The 19,984-nt window shown below is 47.1% G+C and overlaps 1 protein-coding gene across 1 annotated transcript in view; it reads right to left on the bottom strand.

Moving 5' to 3' along the window:
- Positions 1-19,984, bottom strand: part of LOC134351450 (plakophilin-2-like) — a 54,418-nt gene that overhangs the window by 857 nt on the left and 33,577 nt on the right. Inside the window, exons 7-12 of the mRNA XM_063057592.1 lie at positions 12,610-12,727; positions 11,378-11,536; positions 6,313-6,489; positions 4,230-4,383; positions 1,475-1,661; positions 226-313 (exon numbers count right to left, since the gene is read on the bottom strand). Coding sequence (XP_062913662.1) covers positions 226-313; positions 1,475-1,661; positions 4,230-4,383; positions 6,313-6,489; positions 11,378-11,536; positions 12,610-12,727 — 883 coding nt within the window. The remainder of the gene's footprint in view (positions 1-225; positions 314-1,474; positions 1,662-4,229; positions 4,384-6,312; positions 6,490-11,377; positions 11,537-12,609; positions 12,728-19,984) is intronic.

Below are 19,984 nucleotides of genomic sequence, written 5' to 3'. Positions count from 1 at the left end.
AGTCAGAAATCAGAATGCCACCAGGACATTTAAGCAACTCTTGGATAGCCAGCCCTTTATCATCCATATGCCCATGTGGGAGGGAAGGGTTGGATTGACCTTGGTGTACGTGAAAAGGTCAGCACAACACTATGGGCAGATGGGTCTGTACTGCTCAGTGTTCAGCATTACTCCAGCCTGCCACACCGCCCAGGCATTCCCCAAGGAAACAGTCTGGTGTCGTACCTTCTTGTAGACACTGTGGAGATCCCGGAACAACCACAAGGTGTAGAGAAGGTTGGAAGCAGATCTCCCTGCCTTGCTTGGTGTGTTTCTGGGAAAACAACAGCACATTAGTTGGTTGATCAGAGTCCACTTCCCTGGGCGGAAAGGTCAAATGTCAGAGGGCACAGGTTTAAAGTGAGAAGGATAACATTCAAAGGAGATGTGCAGGACAAGTTCCTTTAACACAGAGTGGTGGGTGCCTAGAATACACTTCCGGGGTGGGCTGGTGAGAGCAGACAAGCAGTGTTGATGGCCTTTAGATCTATAAACAGATGGGGAATTGAAACTGATTGAATATTGAAAGGCCCTGATAGAGTGGCTGTGGAGAGATGTTTCCTATGGTGGGAGAGTCTAGGACCAGAGGGCACCACCTCAGAATAGAGGCTATCCCTTTAGAGCAGAGATGAGGGAAATTTCTTTGGCCAGAGGAGCTGAATCTGTGGAATTTGTTGCCAGAGATGGCTGTGGAGGCCAGGTCATTGGGTATATTTACGTAAAGTGGAAGTTGATAGACTCCTAATTTGTCAAACATGATGGAATGGTGGGGGAGACTCAATGGGACAAATAGCCTTATTCTCCTCCTATGCTCCTTATGGAATGGAGGGAGAGTGAGTGTGTGCATGCAGAAGGATCAGTTAGATTGGTCAGCATACACACGATGGACTGAAGGGCCTGTTCCCGTGTCTTATGTAATATGCCAGTGTCATTAAGGGCCTTTCAGCCAGCCACCTTCATGCACACAATCACCTTTCTCCCCTGGCAGGTTCCTTCTTGAAATTGCCAAGGGTGGGTTACTGTGGGGAGGGTGCTGGAGGTTATGTACTAGGACTTACAAAGGTCTGTGGACAAAGTTGCATGTTGGGTTACTGGAGCAATGGTTGTACAGATCATCGGATGTGTCCAGAGAACACAAGGCAGACAGAGGTGGCGTCTGGTGGACAGAATGAACACTGAGCTTCCCCAGGAGATGGCATTAGGATACTGCTTTTGTAGGCAGGAAGTAGGAATGCAGCAGAGTGGGAACACCAATGGTTTGGGATGTGGGGAAATGGGAATGCTGCTGGTTTTGGATGTGAGAATGGTGCTGGTCTCCACCTGGATTGCACAACATGGAGAGAATTGGGTCTCAGTGCCCTGAGGATGATGTGACAGGTTAACCCTTTAACCTCCCTCCCCGCTCCCCCCTCCCCACCAGTCGGTCCCCACTCACTGGCCACGTCTGCTCAAGGCAATGATCTTCGCCAGCCCGTCATGGGCCAAGCTGCGTGCGTGCTCGGGGTTATTCTGGACGAGGTTGTAAAGCACCTGGCAGGTGAGGGCGGCCGTGTCGTCATTGATGTCAGGGCTTGCGTCTGCTTCGGGCAGGATTGAGATCAGGTCCGGCATGATCAGCTTGACTGTGGTAGAAGAGACAATCAGCAGCTGGTCCCACTGGGTAGGGAGGTTCCGGGACACCCTCTGTGCCTGTGGACCCTCTATAGCCCAGGATCAGCGAGGAGGCTTCAACAGAATCTTCTGTGGGTAGAGGCTCCAGACGGGAGCTTGGACTGGTCAATGGGCAAAGGCCAATTCCAAGTATTGTCCGCGCACAATACAGATGTTCACCATTATCTTAGAATTGACCCCATCCTATCCCTCTCCGCCTGACACCAGACACATCCCACCCACCCACCGACTGATACTGCCCTTCCCTCCCCACCCCCACTGAGTAAACACAACTCTTCACTCCCAATTGAATTAGTTACATCCCAACCCTCCCCTCTAATCAACATCAACCCATCCCCTCACACTCTGCTGACCGATCCCTCCTCCCCGACTAACTGTCCACCAACTCCTTGCTTACTGACCATTCCCTGTCCCATTCTCGCTGACCGACTACTCCCCTGTCCCATCACAGAACAAGGACGGTAATTTCCCTGGCTGTGCTGTGTATGTTCCGGCTGAGATCAGAGCACCCGGCCCATAGAGTATAATGCAGAAACACGAGAGGTCGTGTTTGAGATCGGCCGAGCCACTGGCCTGTCGATTTTAAGGACAAGTTTTGAAAAAGCGAGCAGGCCAGTTGGGACATTCAGAAGGTTTGAGATTGTAGAATTATGAGGCACTTGGCAAGGGCCAATAAAAAACATAGGTTTAAGTACAGTGGCCATAGTATGAGTGGACAGTGTTAGAGTGGAGAGCTCGAGGTTTGGCTCAAGAGGCTTAGGCAAGGAGAGGCTGAGGTTTCTTGTTTTCTGTCTGTCTTTCCTTGCTTCCTTCTAACTGCAGTTAGAGCAGTGGGTTGCCAGGCAGGTTAGTGGAATGTTCCTCTTGCAGGAGGTGGGAAGGCAGGGAGACCTCTAGTCTCTCTCGTGCAGCTTCTTTCAGGTAGTGTTAGGGAACTGGAGCTGGAGAACTCCAGAGGCTGAAGGGAAATCTGATAGAAATTATACAATTATGAGAGGCAAAGATAGATGACACAAAGGTTGGGGTGTTGTGGATAGTGTGGAGGGCTGTCAGAGGTTACAGTGGGACATTGATAGGATGCAAAACTGGGCTGTGAAGTGGCAGATGGAGTTCAACCCAGATAAGTACGAGGTGGTTCATTTCGGTAGATCAAATATGATGGCAGAATATAGTATTAATGGTAAGACTCTTGGCAGTGTGGAAGATCAGAGGGATCTTGGGGTCTGAGTCCATAGGACACTCAAAGCTGCTGTGCAAGTTGACTGTGTGGTTAAGAAGACATATGGTGCATTGGCCTTCTTCAACCGTGGGATTGAGTTTAAAAGCCAAGAGGTAATGTTACAGCTATATAGGACCCTGGTTAGACCCCACTTGGAGTACTGTGCTCAGTTCTGGTCACCTCACTGCAGGAAAGATGTGGAAACTATAGAAAGGGTGCAGAGAAGATTTACAAGGATGTTTCCTAGATTGGGGAGCAGCCCTATGAGAATAGGCTGAGTGAATTTGGCCTTTTTTCCTTGGAGCGACAGAGGATGAGAGGTGACCTGATAGAGGTGTATAAAATAATGAGATGTATTGATCGTGTGGATAGTCAGAGGTTTTTTCCTAGAGCTGAAATGGCTAACACAAGAGGGCACAGTTTTAAGGAGCTTGGAAGTAGGTACAGAGGAGATGTCAGGGGCAAGTTTTCCTACGCAGAGAGTGGTGAGTGCGTGGAATGGGCTGCCGGCAACAGTGGTGGAGGCAGATTACATAGGGTCTTTTAAGAGATTCCTGGATAGGTATATGGAGCTTAGAAAGATAGAGGGCTATGGGTAACCCTAGGTAATTTCTAAAATAAGTACATGTTCTGCACTACATAGTGAGCCGAAAAACCCGTATTGTGCTGTGGGTTTTCTATGTAGGGGTCTATGACATTAAAAGAAGGTTGGGAACCCCTGGTTAGAGGGATACTGGCCAAGCACAGACAAATGGGACTAACTCAGGTAGACATCTTGGTCAGGATAGACAGATTGGGCTGAAGAGCCCATTTCTCTGCTGTGTTTTGCTAGAACTCTAAGGCAGTCGTGAAATCATGTTATGGCTAATACCATGGGGCAAAACTTTAAAATGATTAGCTGCAAGTATAGTGTGAATGTCAAAGGCAAGTTTTTTTAAAAACAAAGAATGGAGAGCACACACACAAAATGCTGGTGGAACGCAGCAGACCAGGCAGCATCTCTAGGAAGAGGTACAGTCAGCATTTCGGGCCGAGACCCTTCGTCAGGCCTAACTGAAAGAAGAGCTAGTAAGAGAATGGAGAAAAGAATGAAGAGTGTAGATACATTTGGGACGTTTAAGAAACTCCTCCATGAGCCCATGGGTCACAGAGAACTGAAGGGCTATGTAGGAGGGAAGGGAGAGACTGATCCTGGAGCAGGTTAAAAGGTCAGCACATATTGTGAGCCGAAGGACCTGTAGAGTTCTATATTTTTGAAAAGGGATTGTGGAGAGTGAGTCAACGAGCCTTGGACACTCACCTAACTGGTCGTGGACCCTGGGGTTTCGAGCCATGTTCCGTAGTAAGGAGATGGTTGCTTTCTGCACGCCCAAATCCTTGGAGTGTGCAGTGCGTCGGAGGTGCTGGATTCCATTCTCTTTTGTGGTGATAACCTCGGTAATGGTATACCCCATCTACAACCGGCAAAAAATGGGTTAATGGCAGCATGGCAGCCATCACCCCTCACTGAGCTGTTTCACCTGGAAACTCTGCAGCCAGCGGTAAGGCAGTAGGATGAAGAGCAGTACAACATAGAAACAGATCCTTCAGCCATCTAGTCCATGCCAAACTATTATTCTAACTAGTCCCATCGACCTGCACCCGGTCCATACCCCTGCTTCCTCTCCCATTCATGTATCTATCCAAACTTCCCTTAAATGTTGAAAGCAAACCCACTTCCACTGGCAGCTCATTCCACACTCGCACCACCTTCTGAGGGAAAACACTCCTCCTCATGTTCCACTTAAACATCTCACCTTTCACCCTTAACCCTTGGCCTCTAGTTCTAGTCTCAGCCAAACTCAGTGGAAAAAGCCTGCTTGCTGCGTGATCACAGTCTTCCCATGACCATGATTGTCCTTGGCAAATTCTTCTACAGAAGTGGTTTGCCATTGCCTTCTGGGCAGTGTCTTTACAAGACGGGTGACCCCAGCCATTGTCAATATCCTCATTGATTGTCTGCCTGGTGTCAGTGGTTGCAGAAGCAGGACTTGTGATGTGTACCAGCTGCACATCTGACCATCCACCACCTACTCTCTTGGCTTTATCCTGATTGAGGGTGGGGTGGCTAAGCAGGTGCTACACCTTGCCCATCGGTGACTTGCAGGCTAGCGGATGGAAGGAGCGCCTTACACCTCCTTTGGTGGAGACGCATCTCCATCCTTCCACCCCTACCCAATCTATACCCCTCAAAACTTTGTAAACCTCTATCAAATCTCCCCTTATTATCCTATACTCCAGGGAATAAAGTCCTAACCGATTCAACCTTTCCCAGCAACAACCTTGGTTCACTTCTCTTTTACATTTTATGTATCCGAAGAAACTTTCGGTATCTTCTTTAATATTAATGGCTAGCTTACTTTCGAATTCCTTCTTTTCCTCCTTAATGATTTTTTTACTTGCCTTCTGTTATTTTTAAAAGCTTCCCAATCCTCTAACTTCCCACTAATTTTTGATCTCCTATATGCTCTTTGGTTTTTATGTTGGCTTTGACTTCTCTTGTTAGCCACAATTGTGTTATCTTGCCATTAGAATACTTCTTCCTCTTAGAGATGTATATATATCCTGTGCTTTCCGAATTAGTTCCAGAAATTTAAGCCATTGCCGTCATCCCTGCCAATGTTCTTTTCTAAATCAATCTGGGCCACCTCCTCTCACATGCCTCAGTAATTTCCTTCAATCCACTGTAGTACTGATACATCTGACTTTAGCTTCTCCCTCTCAAATTTCAGAATTAATTTGATCATATTATGATCACTTTCCCCTAAGGGTTCTTTTACCCTAAGCTCCAGTTCTGGTTCATTAGTAATTTTCCAGTTTTCCAGTCTTCCAGAACCATTGCAGTGTGGTGAGTGTGTGGAGTGAGCTGCCAGCAGAAATGGTGGATATGGATTCGATTTCAGCATTTAAGGGAAATTTGGATAGGTACATTGGGGGGGGGGTATGGAGGGCATAGGTCAATGGGATTAGGCAGAATAATAGTTTGCCATGGACTAGGTGGGCTAATAGGCCTGTTTCTGTGCTGTAGAGAAAAAAAGAAACTATTTCTGCCAGTACAAACCCACAGACTGAGAGCTGGGAAGCTGCGACGCTGTAAACCCTGTAAACAGGAACAACATCACAAACTGTGCAGTGAGTGCACGCGGGGCTCGGGCTGGCGGGCCCGTGTGCTGGGGTCTGGGCCACTGGGTCCGCGCGCTGGGGCTCGTGCAGGTGGGTCCGCGTGCCGGGGCTCGCGCAGCAGTCTGGAGATGGGCAGTTGGGAACAGTAGACTTGCTGTGCTCCATACCACCATCTCTAACTCTCTCGGTGCATGCAGTAGGATGCCGGGTTTTCATCTTACCACACCGCTGTTGGCCGTCAGGTTCTGCAGGGCTCCCAGAGACGCCTCCTGCGTACACGTACCAGAGCTCCTTGCAATGAGGGAGAGGTACATCCTCACAACCAGGCTGTGCCAAAGCCACTCCACTCCCTGTGGATTCCTCTTCTCCTCAATACACGCACTGTTCACCGATCCCTCCTGTTGGGACAGACCCAGAGATTGAGCTTAGCTTGAGAAAAATGCCCTCGTTTCTCAGCCAGTGACTGACGTACGGAGGACCCCACCATCTCCACCAGGAAGAACATCTTCAAAAGGCGATGCCGCAAGTAGGCAGCATCCATCAGTAAGGACCCTCACCTTCCGAGACGTGCCCTCTTCTCATTGCTACCATTGGCGAGGAGCTACAGGAGCCTGAAGACACACACTCAATGTTTCAGGAACAGCTTCCTTCCCTCCAAGTTTCTGGAACCCATGATCACTACCTCATTATTCCTCTATCAATTTATTTTATAATTTTTAATAATTTATGTTTTTGTTCAGTACTGCTGCAGCAAAACAATTTCACGTCAGAATGCAATGATAATAAACCTGATTCTGAGTGCCAGTTGATGTTGGGCCAGAGGGCAGGTCACCAAAAGTTTGATCAGAGAAGAATATTACAAGCAGAAACCACACTGCTCGCCATGCACAAGCTGCCACTTCACACCCTGCGTATTCATACATTTTGTTAAACCTTTTTTTTTTACAGCTGGCAGGAGAGAGGTGATTGAAGTTTTCAATGGGCTGCGGGGAGATGGTTGTTGACTATATGTAAGTATATTTTGTGTGGCTGTTTTTTGTTCTGATATTCTCTATGGGCTTGTTGTCTTGTGTATGCATGGACTGGGCCTCAAGCTGTGGTGTCAACGAGGGTGTGGGGGGGGGGGGGTCATCCAGGCTGGGGGAGTTGGGCTCTATTGTAGTTGACTATAGATTGATGGTGCAAATCTTTGAATCTTTTATTGTGTGTTTATGATCTTAAGTGTGCTTGCTGTCTTAAGTGTGCTTTGTGCTGTGTCTGACTGTTCCTATTGTGTTTTGTACCTTGACCCCAGAGTAACACTGTCTCATTTGCCTGTATTCATGTGTGATTGTATGACAATTAAACTTGAATTGGATTCTTTAAATTATCTCCCTCACCTTAAACCTTTTGCCTCTAGTATTTGATAACTCCACTCTGGATACCAGCCCGTCTATACCTCTCACAACTTTATAAACTTCTATCAGACTTCTCAAACAAAATAGCCCGAGCTTGTCCTTCCTCTCCTTTCTCACCCAACATTGTCCTATATTTAAAGTGGAGGTGGATGGGTCCTTTATTAGTAGGCATCAGAGAGAGAAGACAGGAAAATGAGGTTGAGAGAGGTAATAAATCAGCCATGATGGAATGGCAGAGCAGACAAGATGGGCCAAATGGCCTAATTCTGCTTTTATGTCTAATGATCTGGTAAACCTCTTCTGCATCCTGTCCAAAGCCTCTACATCCTTCCCTGGTGACCAGAACTGCATACAGAGCTCTTAACGTGGCATAACAGAAGTTTTAAACAATTGCAAAATGACTTGTCAACTTTTATAATGCCCTAACCAATGAAGGTAAGTATGCTGAACACTCACCTTGCCACCCTATCTACACATGTTGTCTCTTTCAGGGAATTATGGACTTGCACACCAAGATCCCTCTGCACATCAAAGTTTCTAAAGGTCCTGCAATTTACTGTACACTTGTCTCTTACATTTGACCTTCCAAAGTGCAACACCTCACACTTGCCTGGAATAAACTCCATTTACCATTCCTCCATCCACATTTCCAACTGGTCTACATCCTGTTGAATCACTTGGTGACCTTTCTCACTATCCACAACTCCACCTCTCTTCAAATTTACTAATCAGTCCACCAGCATTTTCATGCAGATCATTCATATCACAAACAGAGACACTGTCACTGATCTCAGCAGAACACCACTGGTGACAGACCTCCAGTCAGGGGGAAAAAACCTCTGTACCTCTACCCTCCATCCTCTATGACCAGATCCAATTTACCAAGTCACTGTACATTCCATTCCACTTAATCTTCCGGATCAGCTGCCATGAGGGACCTGGTCAAATATTTTCTTGCCCATGGGTGGTGGCAGAGGCAGATACATTCGGGACATTTCAGAAACTCCTAGATGGGCACATGAAACAGAATGAAATGACAGGGCAATGAGCTGCCAGAGGAAGTGGTTAAGGTGGGTGCAATACAACGTTTAAGGTGCATCTGGGAGGGAAGGGTTAGACTGGTCTTAGAGTAGGTTAATACCGTGGGCTGGAAAGCTGGCACTGTGCTGTAATGTCGCACGTTCTCGCATGATACTCAGTGTAGCAGTTCATGCAGTGCTTCACAGTAGCAGCTGTAGGATCGGGGTTCAATTCCCAACGCTGTCCGTAAGGAGTTTACACGTTCTCCCCGCAACTGCATGGGTTTCCTCCCATGTTCCAATACACATGGTTTAGGGTTAGTGAGTTGTGGGGTTGCCATGCCAACACCAGAAGCATGGCGACACTTGCAGGCTACTAGGCACAATCCTTGCTGATTTGATTTGATGCGAACCAATGCATTTACTGTATGTTTCAATGTACTGGTAACAAATAAAGTTAATCTTAAACATCCACTGCTCCATCCTCATCAATTATCTTTGTCATTTCCTCAAACGACACCATCAAATTTGTGAAGCTCAACCTGCCCTCCACAAAGTGGCCATCCCAAATAAGTCCATGCTTTTCCAAGTGCAAAAAAAACCTGTTCCTAAGAATCTTCCGTACCAGATATTAAGCTCAGTGGGTATATTTAAGGCCAAGATTGATAGGGTCTTGATTAGTCAGGGCATCAAGGTTATGGAGAGAAGGCAGGAGAATGGAGTTGAGAGGGATAATAAATCAGCCATGATGGAATGGCGCAGCAGACTCGAAGGGTCAAACAGCCTAATGCTATTCCTGCAACACACATCAAAGTTGCTGGTGAACGCAGCAGGCCAGGCAGCATCTCTAGGAAGAGGTACAGTCGACGTTTCGGGCCAAGACCCTTCGTCAGGACTAACTGAAGGAAGAGCTAGTAAGAGATTTGAAAGTAGGAGGGGGAGGGGAGATCCAAAATGACAGGAGAAGACAGGAGGGGGAGGGATGGAGCCAAGAGCTGGACAGGTGATAGGCAAAAGGGATAAGAGAGGATCATGGGACAGGAGGCCTCGGGAGAAGGAAAAGGGGGAGGGGGGAAACCCCAGAAGATGGGCAAGGGGTATAGTCGGAGGGACAGCGGGAGAAAAAGGAGAAAGAGAGAAAGAATGTGTGTATATAAATAAATAACAGATGGGGTACAAGGGGGAGGTGGGGCATTAGCGGAAGTTTGACAATGTTAGCATTAGCATCTGTTATTTATTTATACCACCTCCCCCTCGTACCCCATCCGTTATTTATTTATATACACACATTCTTTCTCTCTCTCCTCCTTTTTCTCCCCCTGTCCCTCTGACTATACTCCTTGCCCATCCTCTTTCCCACCCCCCGTCTTTCTCCCTGGGCCTCCTGTCCCATGATCCTCTCGTATCCCTTTTGCCAACCAACTGTCCAGCTCTTGGCTCCATCCCTCCCCCTCCCACTTTCAAATCTCTTACTATCTCTTCTTTCAGTTAGTCCTGACAAAGGGTCTTGGCCTGAAATGTCGACTGTACCTCTTCCTAGAGATGCTGCCTGGCCTGCTGCGTTCACCAGCAACTTTGATGTGTGTTGCTTGAATTTCCAGCATCTGTAGAATTCCTCGTGTTTGCTAATTCTATTCCTATATCTTTTGATTTTTCCCTGTTACCCTTCTCAAACAAAGGAACAACATTGGTACCCTCCAGTCTTCTGGGACCTCTTCCATGGCTAAACAGGATACAAAGATCTCTGTTAAGGCCCCAGCAATCACCTCCCTTGTTTCCCTCAATATCTTGGAATAGATACCTACAGGGTCCTGGAACTTGCCCACCTTAATCTTTTTTAAGACCAAAACCCCAACTTCTTAATATCAATGTGTCCTAGAATATCAACACACCCCTGCCTGATCTCCCCAGCTGCTATGACCTTTTCCTTGGTGAATGTCAGTACAACGTATTCATTCAGGACCTCACCATGTCCTCTAGCTACTTACGAAAATCCCTTTATTTGGTGACCATTGCGAGTCTTGCTCTGAGCCACATACATGTCAAGTGGAAAGTTGGGCAGAAGACTGACAGATAGAATTCAATCCTAATAAGTGGGAGATGCCGGACTTTGGGAAGACCTACAGAAAATGGTAAGGCACTAGGGAATGTTGATGACCAGAGAGAACTGGAGATCAAAGACCATATTCCCTAAAGGTGGAAGCACAGGTCACTAGAACATACACAGAATAGTACAGCACAGTAGATGCCCTACAGCCAACCTATAGAAACCTACTCCACCATCAATTTAACCCTTCCCACCTACATAGCCCATAACCCTCCATTTTTCTTACATCCATGTGCCAGTCTGAGTTTCTTCAATGCCAGTACTGTATTGGCCTTTTCCATCACCCCCAGCAGTGTGTTTCATGCACTCATCACTCTCTGTAAAAAAATGATCTGACATCTCTCCTAAAATATCCTCTATTTACATTAAATGGATGTCTTCTAGTATTGGCCATTTCCGCCCTGGGAAAAAGCTGTCCACTCCATCCATTCCTCTTATCATCTTGTACATCTCTACCGTGAAGCTTCCACATCCTTCCTATATCGAGGTGATCAGAACTGAACAATATTCCAAGGGTGGTCTAACCAGGCATTTATAGAGCTGCAACTTTACCCCTCAACTGTTGAACTCAATTTCTAGACTAATGAAGGTCATACCTCTTCACCTTCTTAACAACTCTTTCAAACTTGTGTGGTGGGATCTATGCATATGGATATCAAGACCTTTAGGGTGGGTGAGAAAGAAGCAAGGAACGCCTGTGAGTGAGGCCAGGGTGTAAAGCTACCTCTCAGACCCAGGTGAAGGAGCAGGGTGGGGTATGTACCTCTTTCAGCTTGGAGCTCCGAGCTCCAAAGCATCCTGCTGACTTCTGCTGGGCTGAAGAGTCACTCTTCCAGCCCAAGCTCTCCACGTAGGCACTGGGCAGCTCGTGCTCCAGCTGGAAGGCAAGGTTGTGCAGCACACACGTGGAGTTCTCTGTGGACTGAGAGGAAAGCTAATCAGTTGAAGTCACGCCAGTAAGCCACCCTATCTTGGCCGGGGAAATGCCCACCCCTACCCCCTCAGCCCACTGGTTTAACGCCACACTCCAAAAACCATTGGCACTAGTTCTGCCCCCCTGCGAAAACCTCAAAGTGCACCCATAGGCGGCAAATTTGCCCTACTTGTGGGCAGGTGGGAGACTGGACAGCTCAACCCCCCCCAACTCCTACAGATAAGTTACAAGACATAGGAGCATAATTAGGCCATTTGGCCCATCGAGTCTCCTCCGTGGTTTCATCATGGCTGATTTTTTAATCCCTCTCAACCCCATTCTCCTGCCTTCTCCCTGTGACTTCTGACACCCCGACTAATCAAGAATTTATCAACCTCTGCTTTAAATATACTCAATGACTTGGTGTCCACAGCCATCTATGGTAGTGAATTCCACAGATTAACCTCCCTCCGGCTAAAGAAATTCCTCCTCATCTTTGCTCTGAAGGGACGTCTGGTTATTCTAAGGCTTTGCCTAGACACTTCCATTATTGAAAACATCCTGTATATATCCACTCTATCTAGACTTTCAACTTTCAATAGGTTTTAATGAGATCATATCCCTGATTTGTGCCCACAGGGAGGGTAAGAAATGGCACGACGCCTTTGGATGGGTTGGACATAGGTAGAAACCAGCACAGCCCCAGGCAGTGTTTCTGTTGGTCTCAGCCGTCAACAAGACCAACAGTAACTCACAGCTTCACTATAAGGTGTGTACCTCAGCTGTCATTGGCTATATTTAGAGCAGAGGTTAATAGGTTCTTGATTAGAAAGGGCATCGAAGATTGCAGGGAACAGGTGGGTATGAGGGTAAATAAACCAGCCATGATGGAATGATGGAGCAGACTCAATGGGCTGAATGGCCTGATTCCATTTCTCTGTCTGATGGCTTTGTTCTATGACTCTTTCAAACGGCAACATTCTGCAGTAAAAGTCCCTATCTGAAAACTTGGGATCACATCTCACAACAAAAAACCTGCCTACTCGTACCCGCACCTCCACCCCTGCAGCCCTGCCACAAACCTTGTCATCCTCCTGGTTATTGGCGATGGTGGACTGGATATAGAGGACGAGGGAGTCGATCAATCCCTCACACTCCCGCATTTGCTTCCTGCCCTCGGGACTTGATGAACTGAGGTTCCTGGGGAGAGATGGACAGGGAAGGAGGGAGAGTCAGCTTCCTCACAGTGTGCACCTACCAAAACTAACCAAAGTCCATCCGACGCTATCTCAGCGCTCAGTGCAACAGCCTTAGTTATACAGTCATACTGCTGTCAGTCCAACTGGCCAAGATTGCCATACAAACTAGGCTCTACAGCGGGTATTCAAAACTACCCGACACAACACTGGCACCAATCTACCTGCCATCAAGGACACAGAAACTGCAAAGTGCCAGAAAAGTCCCAGTAACATGGTGAAGGATCCCGTCTACCTGCTAATGGACTGTTTGTCTCACTCCCACCAAGGACGAGGCTTCGTTACTTCCACACCAGGACCACCAGACTTAAAAATGGTTACTTTCCCTCAGCAGTAAGACTGTCAACACCTCCACTCACGATCTCCACCACTACTTTATTATTTCCCATCAGTCACCTTATGGACATACAATCAATGTATACAAGTTATTTTATGTATTTATATTTATTGTTTTAAAAATTATTACTTTAATGTTATTACATATTATATTTACTTTTCTTGTGTTGCATCAGATGCAGTGTAATGATCTTGATCTTGCCTGTGTTTTGCCCATAATCTTCTAAACCTTTCCAATGCACGTACCTGTCCAACTGTCTTTTAAAAATTGTTAATGTCTCGTCCACAACCATTTCCTATTAGGGAGGGTCTAGAAAAGATTCATGAGTTTGTTCTATATACTGACCACCCTGCGCGTGAAAACATTGCTCCTCAAATTTGTATAAAACCTTTCCCCTCTCACCCTTAACCTGGTCACCCTGGTCACCCCTAGTTTTTCCTTCCCCAACCTTAGGAAAAGACTGAGTGGATTTACCACATCTGTACCCCACATGATTTTATAGTTCAAAGTAAATTTATTATAAAAGTACATACTGTATGTAAGGGGTTTCTTCTTTTACGTTACTGCTAAGGCTAATAAAATGGCTTCTCTGTAAGGTTAACTGCTGAGTTAATGGTAGCAGCTTGTTTGGGTTATAATTACTAATAACGAGAATTGTATTCATTTGCTAACCAATTCTTTCTTGTGTGCCTGTAAGCTACTGTTTTCGCGGGCTCTGGGGAGAAGGCGTGATGGGGACGGAGAGAGGAGACGCGATACTGTAAGCTGGGTGACGGAACGGACCCCGAGCGGGAGTCTGAGGCCCCCCCGGGTCTTCGGTGAGGAGAGGAGATAAGGACAGACTCGTGTGGAGCGTTTGGTCTACCACCGAGGGGGGTCCCATTCGAGGGTGGGCGGAGTTTGGAGCACATAGATCTCGGCGGAAGGGAGACCCGGTTCTGTAACAGCTCCGCCATGTGGGCACTGAACTGATAGAGTTACTGACTTGGCTCCTTTATTGTATTTGTTTCTACTAACCCATCACCAAGAAATACTTATAAAGTGTAATCATTTAATCGCATATGGTGTACTGTCTGTTATTTGGCGGGGTGGGGGTACATCACACAGCATCCGCACAAACTTGATTACCCAGTTTGTCGGGGCCGAAGACTGCTCCCCCTAGACGAAAGAGAGCTGAGCGAGCCTGAGGCTTACCAGGAGGCTACATGTATACCACCGTATTTGACCCTGAGATTCATTTTCTTGCAGGCATTCACAGTAGAACAAAGAAATACATCGGGTTAATGAAAAACTTGCACACAAAGATGGACAAAAAACCAATGTGCAAAAGAAAAAAAACTGCAAATACATAAAAAAGATTAATAAATAAATAAGTGAATAACTATCAAGAACATGAACTGTAGAGCCTTTGAACACGAGACTATAGGTTGTGGGAACAGTTCAGTGAGGGAGTGAGTGAAGTTTCCCCTTTTCGTTCAAGAGCCTGATCGATGAGGGGTAATAACTGTTCCTGAACCTGGTGATGTTTCAATAGGTGCAGTTAATGTCAGAGAGGTGTATACAATATACATCCTGAAATTCTTTTTCTTCACAGTGTGGGTCCTAAGGCTCCTGTACCTCCTTCCTGATGGTGGCAGCAAGTAGAGGCATGTCTGAATGGAGGGAATCCTTGACGATAGATGCTGCTAGTCTTGTGGTAGCGTCCTCTGCAGACGTGATCAATGGTGGGGACGGCTATCGTTGTTCATCGATGTTAACGCTACCAGTCTGGAGGCTACCCAGATGGAATGAGGTGTTGCTCCTCCACCCTGAGCGTGGCCTCATCATGTCAGCGAGGTGGCCACGGACCGACATGTGGGGATGGGGATAGAAATTTAAATGCTGGGCCACTGGCAAATTCTGCCTTTTCTGGATGGAGTGGAGGTGCTCCACATATCTTTGTAAATCCCCTCTGCACACTTTCCAGGCAGGTGAAGAATATCCCATCACACTCCTGACTCGAGCCTTAGAGATATGGGACAGCGCTTGGGCATTGCCAGTCTCTGAACGGACTTTGTAGGAACAGAAATGGGGACTGGAATGAAAATGGTTGGCCAACAGGAAATCCCAGGTTTTGCGGACAGAGTGGAGGTCCCTATCTACGTCGGGTCTCACCGATACAGAGAAGGCTGCGTTGGGAGCACGGGATACAACAGATGACCTCAACAAATTTGCAGGTGAAGTGTTGTCTCACCTGGAAGGACTGTTTGTGGCCCTGAATGGAGGCGAGGGAGGAGATAAATGGGCAGGTGTAGCACTTTGAGTATTTGTAGGGATAAGAGTCGGGAGGGAGATTAGTGGGGAGGGATGAGGGATATTGTCCGGCGTTGCTGTATCTGAATGAGGGCTGGATTAGTGGAGAGGGATGAGGGATATTGTCCAGCGTTGCTGTATCTGAATGAGGACTGGATCATTATCCGAAGAGTTGGGAATGTTGTGGAAAACTGATCAGTCCTCAGCGAACATTTCCTTGTCTGACCATACACCTGAAGCAGAGTCACTGATGAAGCAGCTGACAATGGTGGGCTCTAGGTACTACCCTGAAGAACCTCTACAGAGGTGTCCAGTGTACGAGGCAATTGGCCTCAAAACTCAAGCATCTCCCTTTAGGATTCCAACCAGACAAGTGTTTCCCCAGTCTCTCCAACTTAGCCAGGGCTCCTTTAGTTTTTACAAAGGTTAGTTTTGTATGTCACATGTACTTTGAAACATACCGTGTAACACACACAAAGTGCTGGAGGAACTCAGCAGGCCAGGCAGCATCTATAGAAAAGAGTAGAGTTGTCGATTCAGGCCGAGACCCTTCATCAGGACTCTCAGTGAAATACATCATTTGTGTCAATAAGCAACACAGTCCGAGGACATGCTGGGAGCAGCCCAGGCGTTGCCATACCTCCGGCACCAACACTGCACACTCACAACTCACTAACCCTCACCTGTCCATCTTTGGACCAAGGGAGGAAACTGGGGTAACTGGTGGAAACTCATGGAGTCATAAGGAGAACGTACAAACTCCTTACAAACAGCAGTGGGAAATGAACACCAATCTCTGGCGCTGTAAAGCATCACACTAGCTGCTACACTACACTAGCCACAAGTCTTGATGCTGCAGCCAATCAAATGGCACCTTGATGTAACGGGCAGTATGTCTTACTTTACCCATGGAGTTCAGCTCCTTTGTCCAGGCCTGTAGTGCGGTTGGGAGCTGAGTGACTTTGGCCCGACCCAAACTAAGCTTCTGTGAGCAGCTTGTTGCCGGTCAGAGGATGATCCCTACTACCACTTCCCTGATGGTCAGGGGTGGCAATTGGTCAGGTTCCATTTGAGCCAACACACCCAAAATGCTGAAGGAACTCAGGTCAGGCGGCATCTATGGAGAGGAACAGACAGTCGACACTTTAGGCCAAGACCTGTCTTTAGAACTGGAAAGGAGGGAGGAAGAATCCAGAATAAGGTGGGAAGAGTGGAAGGAGTACAGGCTGGCAGGTGTCAGGTGAGAGCAGATGAGGAGAAAGGTGGTTGAGTTGGAGTGGAAAGGGGGCTGAAATAAGCTGGGAAGTGATGGGTAATAAAGGGCTGAAAGAGGAGGAATCTGATCGGAGAGGAGAGTGGACCATGGGAGAAAGGGAAAGAGGAGGCGAATCAGAGGCAAGTGAAGGACAGTTGAGGAGAAGAGTGAAGAGCAGAACCAGAATGGGGAATTGAAAAAGAGAGGGGGGAGGAAGGAGAAATTACTGAAAATCAATGTTCATCCTGTCAAGCTGGAGGCTACCCAGAAGGAATAAGAGTTGTTGGCTCCTCCAGTCTGAGAGTTGTCTCATCGTGGCTGTACAGGAGGCCATGGATGGACGTGTTGGAATGGGATTGGGATTGGGATTGGGTGGCCCTGCCCTGCTTCTTGTGGAGTGTACACACCTGGGCAATGTTTCACACTGTCAGGTAGATGCCAGTAGCTCTACTCAAATACTTCAGGGAAGCCCTATAAACAGTGATCCGACCAGCATGAATGGAGAGCACGCTCGACCGGGCCTGGCAACTGTGACGGAGGGCGAGGGCAGGGTGGATGCCAACTTCACCTCACCTCACTCAGGGAATCTTCAATAGAAAGTGTTAGCTGGAATCCAGCTCTAACAATTGGAATGAGGAAACATAAGTCACTAATTAATTATTAAACTAGCGAAGATCACCATGGGAGTGAGTGTGTCATGTCTATGAGAAATTTACCTTGCTGACTAGGTTTATAACTAAGAAGATTTAGTAAACTCACCTCTCCTCAGAGTAATAAAAAAGTACAGCACAGAAACAGCCCCTTCGGCCCATCTACTCCATGCTGAACCTTTTGAACGGTCTACTCTGATTGACCTGCAACAGAATCATAGCCCTTCATACCCCTACCGTCCACGTACCTATCCAAACTTCCCTTAAATGATGAAATCAAGCTCGCATATACAACTTGTGCTGGCAGCTCATTCCGCACTCTTACACCCCTCTCAGTGAAGAAGTTTCCCCTTGTGTTCCCCTTAAACTTTTCACCTTTCACCCTTAACCCATGACTTCTAGTTATAGCCCCACACAACCTCAGTGGAGAAAGTCTGCTCGCAATTATCTATCTATACTGCTCATAATTTTGTACACCTTTATCAAATCTCCCCTCAATCTTATACATTCCAAGGAATAAAGTCCTAACCTATTCAATCTTTCCATATAACTCAGGGCTTCCAGTCCCAGTAACATCCCTGAAATCTCCCAGGGAGATTTTCCTCAGACTGGTTTAGCAGACATGATCATCATAACAAGAGCATACAGAGAGGGAGAAGAGGACAACATTTGGCCCATTGAAACTATGCTAGCTCTCATCTCCTACTAATATGCCCTGGAGCCTATTTTCCCCCACACCCATCAACACATCCATAAAACGTAGAACAGTACAGCACAGGAACAGGGTTTTGGCCCAGAATGTTGTGCCAAACCAATTAAATTAGTGATCAAAAGCCCAACTAAATTAATCCCTTCTCCCCATGCAACATCCATCTCCATCTGTTTTTCTCACACTCATATGCCGAAGAAACTCTTCAATACCCCTATCATATCTGCCTCCACCACCACCCCTGGCTGGGCAACCCAGCACTCTTCTGTGTAAAACAGCTGCCCCACACAACTCCCCTGAACTTCAACTTGTCAAGGACCCCTCCCATAGTCATAGTCATACTTTATTGATCCCGGGGGAAATTGGTTTTCGTTACAGTTGCACCATAAATAATTAAATAGTAATAAAACCTTAAATAGTTAAATAGTAATATGTATATTATGCCAGGAAATAAGTCCAGGACCAGCCTATTGGCTCAGGGTGTCTGACCCTCCAAGGGAGGAGTTGTAAAGTTTGATGGCCACAGGCAGGAATGACTTCCTATGACGCTCTGTGTTGCATCTCGGTGGAATGAGTCTCTGGCTGAATGTACTCCTGTGCCCACCCTGTACATTATGTAGTGGATGGGAGACATTGTCCAAGATGGCATGCAACTTGGACAGCATCCTCTTTTCAGACACCACCGTCAGAGAGTCCAGTTCCATCCCCACAACATCACTGGCCTTACGAATGAGTTTGTTGATTCTGTTGGTGTCTGCTACCCTCAGCCTGCTGCCCCAGCACACAATAGCAAACATGATCGCACTGGCCACCACAGACTCGTAGAACATCCTCAGCATCGTCCGGCAGATGTTAAAGGACCTCAGTCTTCTCAGGAAATAGAGATGGCTCTGACCCTTCTTGTAGACAGCCTCAGTGTTCTTCGACCAGTTCAGTTTATTGTCAATTCGTATCCCCAGGTATTTGTAATCCTCCACCATGTCCACACTGACCCCCTGGATGGAAACAGGGGTCACCGGTACCTTAGCTCTCCTCAGGTCTACCACCAGCTCCTTAGTCTTTTTCACATTAAGCTGCAGATAATTCTGCTCACACCATGTGACAAAGTTTCCTACCGTAGCCCTGTACTCAGCCTCATCTCCCTTGCTGATGCATCCAACTATGGCAGAGTCATCAGAAAACTTCTGAAGATGACAAGACTTTGTGCAGTAGTTGAAGTCCAAGGTGTAAATGGTGAAGAGAAAGGGAGACAAGACAGTCCCCTGTGGAGCCCCAGTGCTGCTGATCACTCTGTCAGACACACAATCTCTGATCTCCTACCGTCAGGCAGAAGGTACCGCAGTACAGTATAAGAACAAAGACTGTTGGAATGGGTGTCAGCCTCTTCCCCCAGGGTGTGGGAGCTCCGAACACTCTGCTACCATCCAATACACGTTATTGACAACAGCATTATACTGTCGTATTGAACAATGTCGTACATGCACTTTATGTCAACTTGTACACCTAGAGAACATTTTTTATCTGTTAATATTACTTTATGTGGTGGTGCATGATATACGTACTGTGCTTTACGCCTTGGTCTGACAGAAAGGTTGTTTCGTTTTGCTGTATTCAGATGAATGACAATAAACTTGAATTTATCTCCTCTCACCTAAATCATGTGCACTCTGGTATTCCCACCGGCTCGCTGAGATTCTACTGTTCTCCCACGTATGAGGATTATGTACACACCAGGAACAAGTTAGAGTGGATCATGCCCCCACTGACCCACATGAGCGAGGAAACCGGGGAAATCCGCCTGTCCACAGGAGAACATGCAAATCCCACACAGACAGCACCCGAGGTCAGGATTGAACTCAGGTTACAAGGAGCTGTGAGGGTTGTGCCTAACGGGGTGGAGGGGTCTTTGGCAGCTCATTCAACACTCACAAAACCCACTGAATGAAGAACTTTCCCCT

Source organism: Mobula hypostoma, chromosome 9 (assembly GCF_963921235.1).
Source record: "Mobula hypostoma chromosome 9, sMobHyp1.1, whole genome shotgun sequence".
Lineage (NCBI taxonomy): Eukaryota > Metazoa > Chordata > Chondrichthyes > Myliobatiformes > Myliobatidae > Mobula > Mobula hypostoma.
The sequence above is the reverse complement of the archived record's forward strand: the minus strand, read 5'-3'. Positions and strand labels throughout refer to the sequence as shown.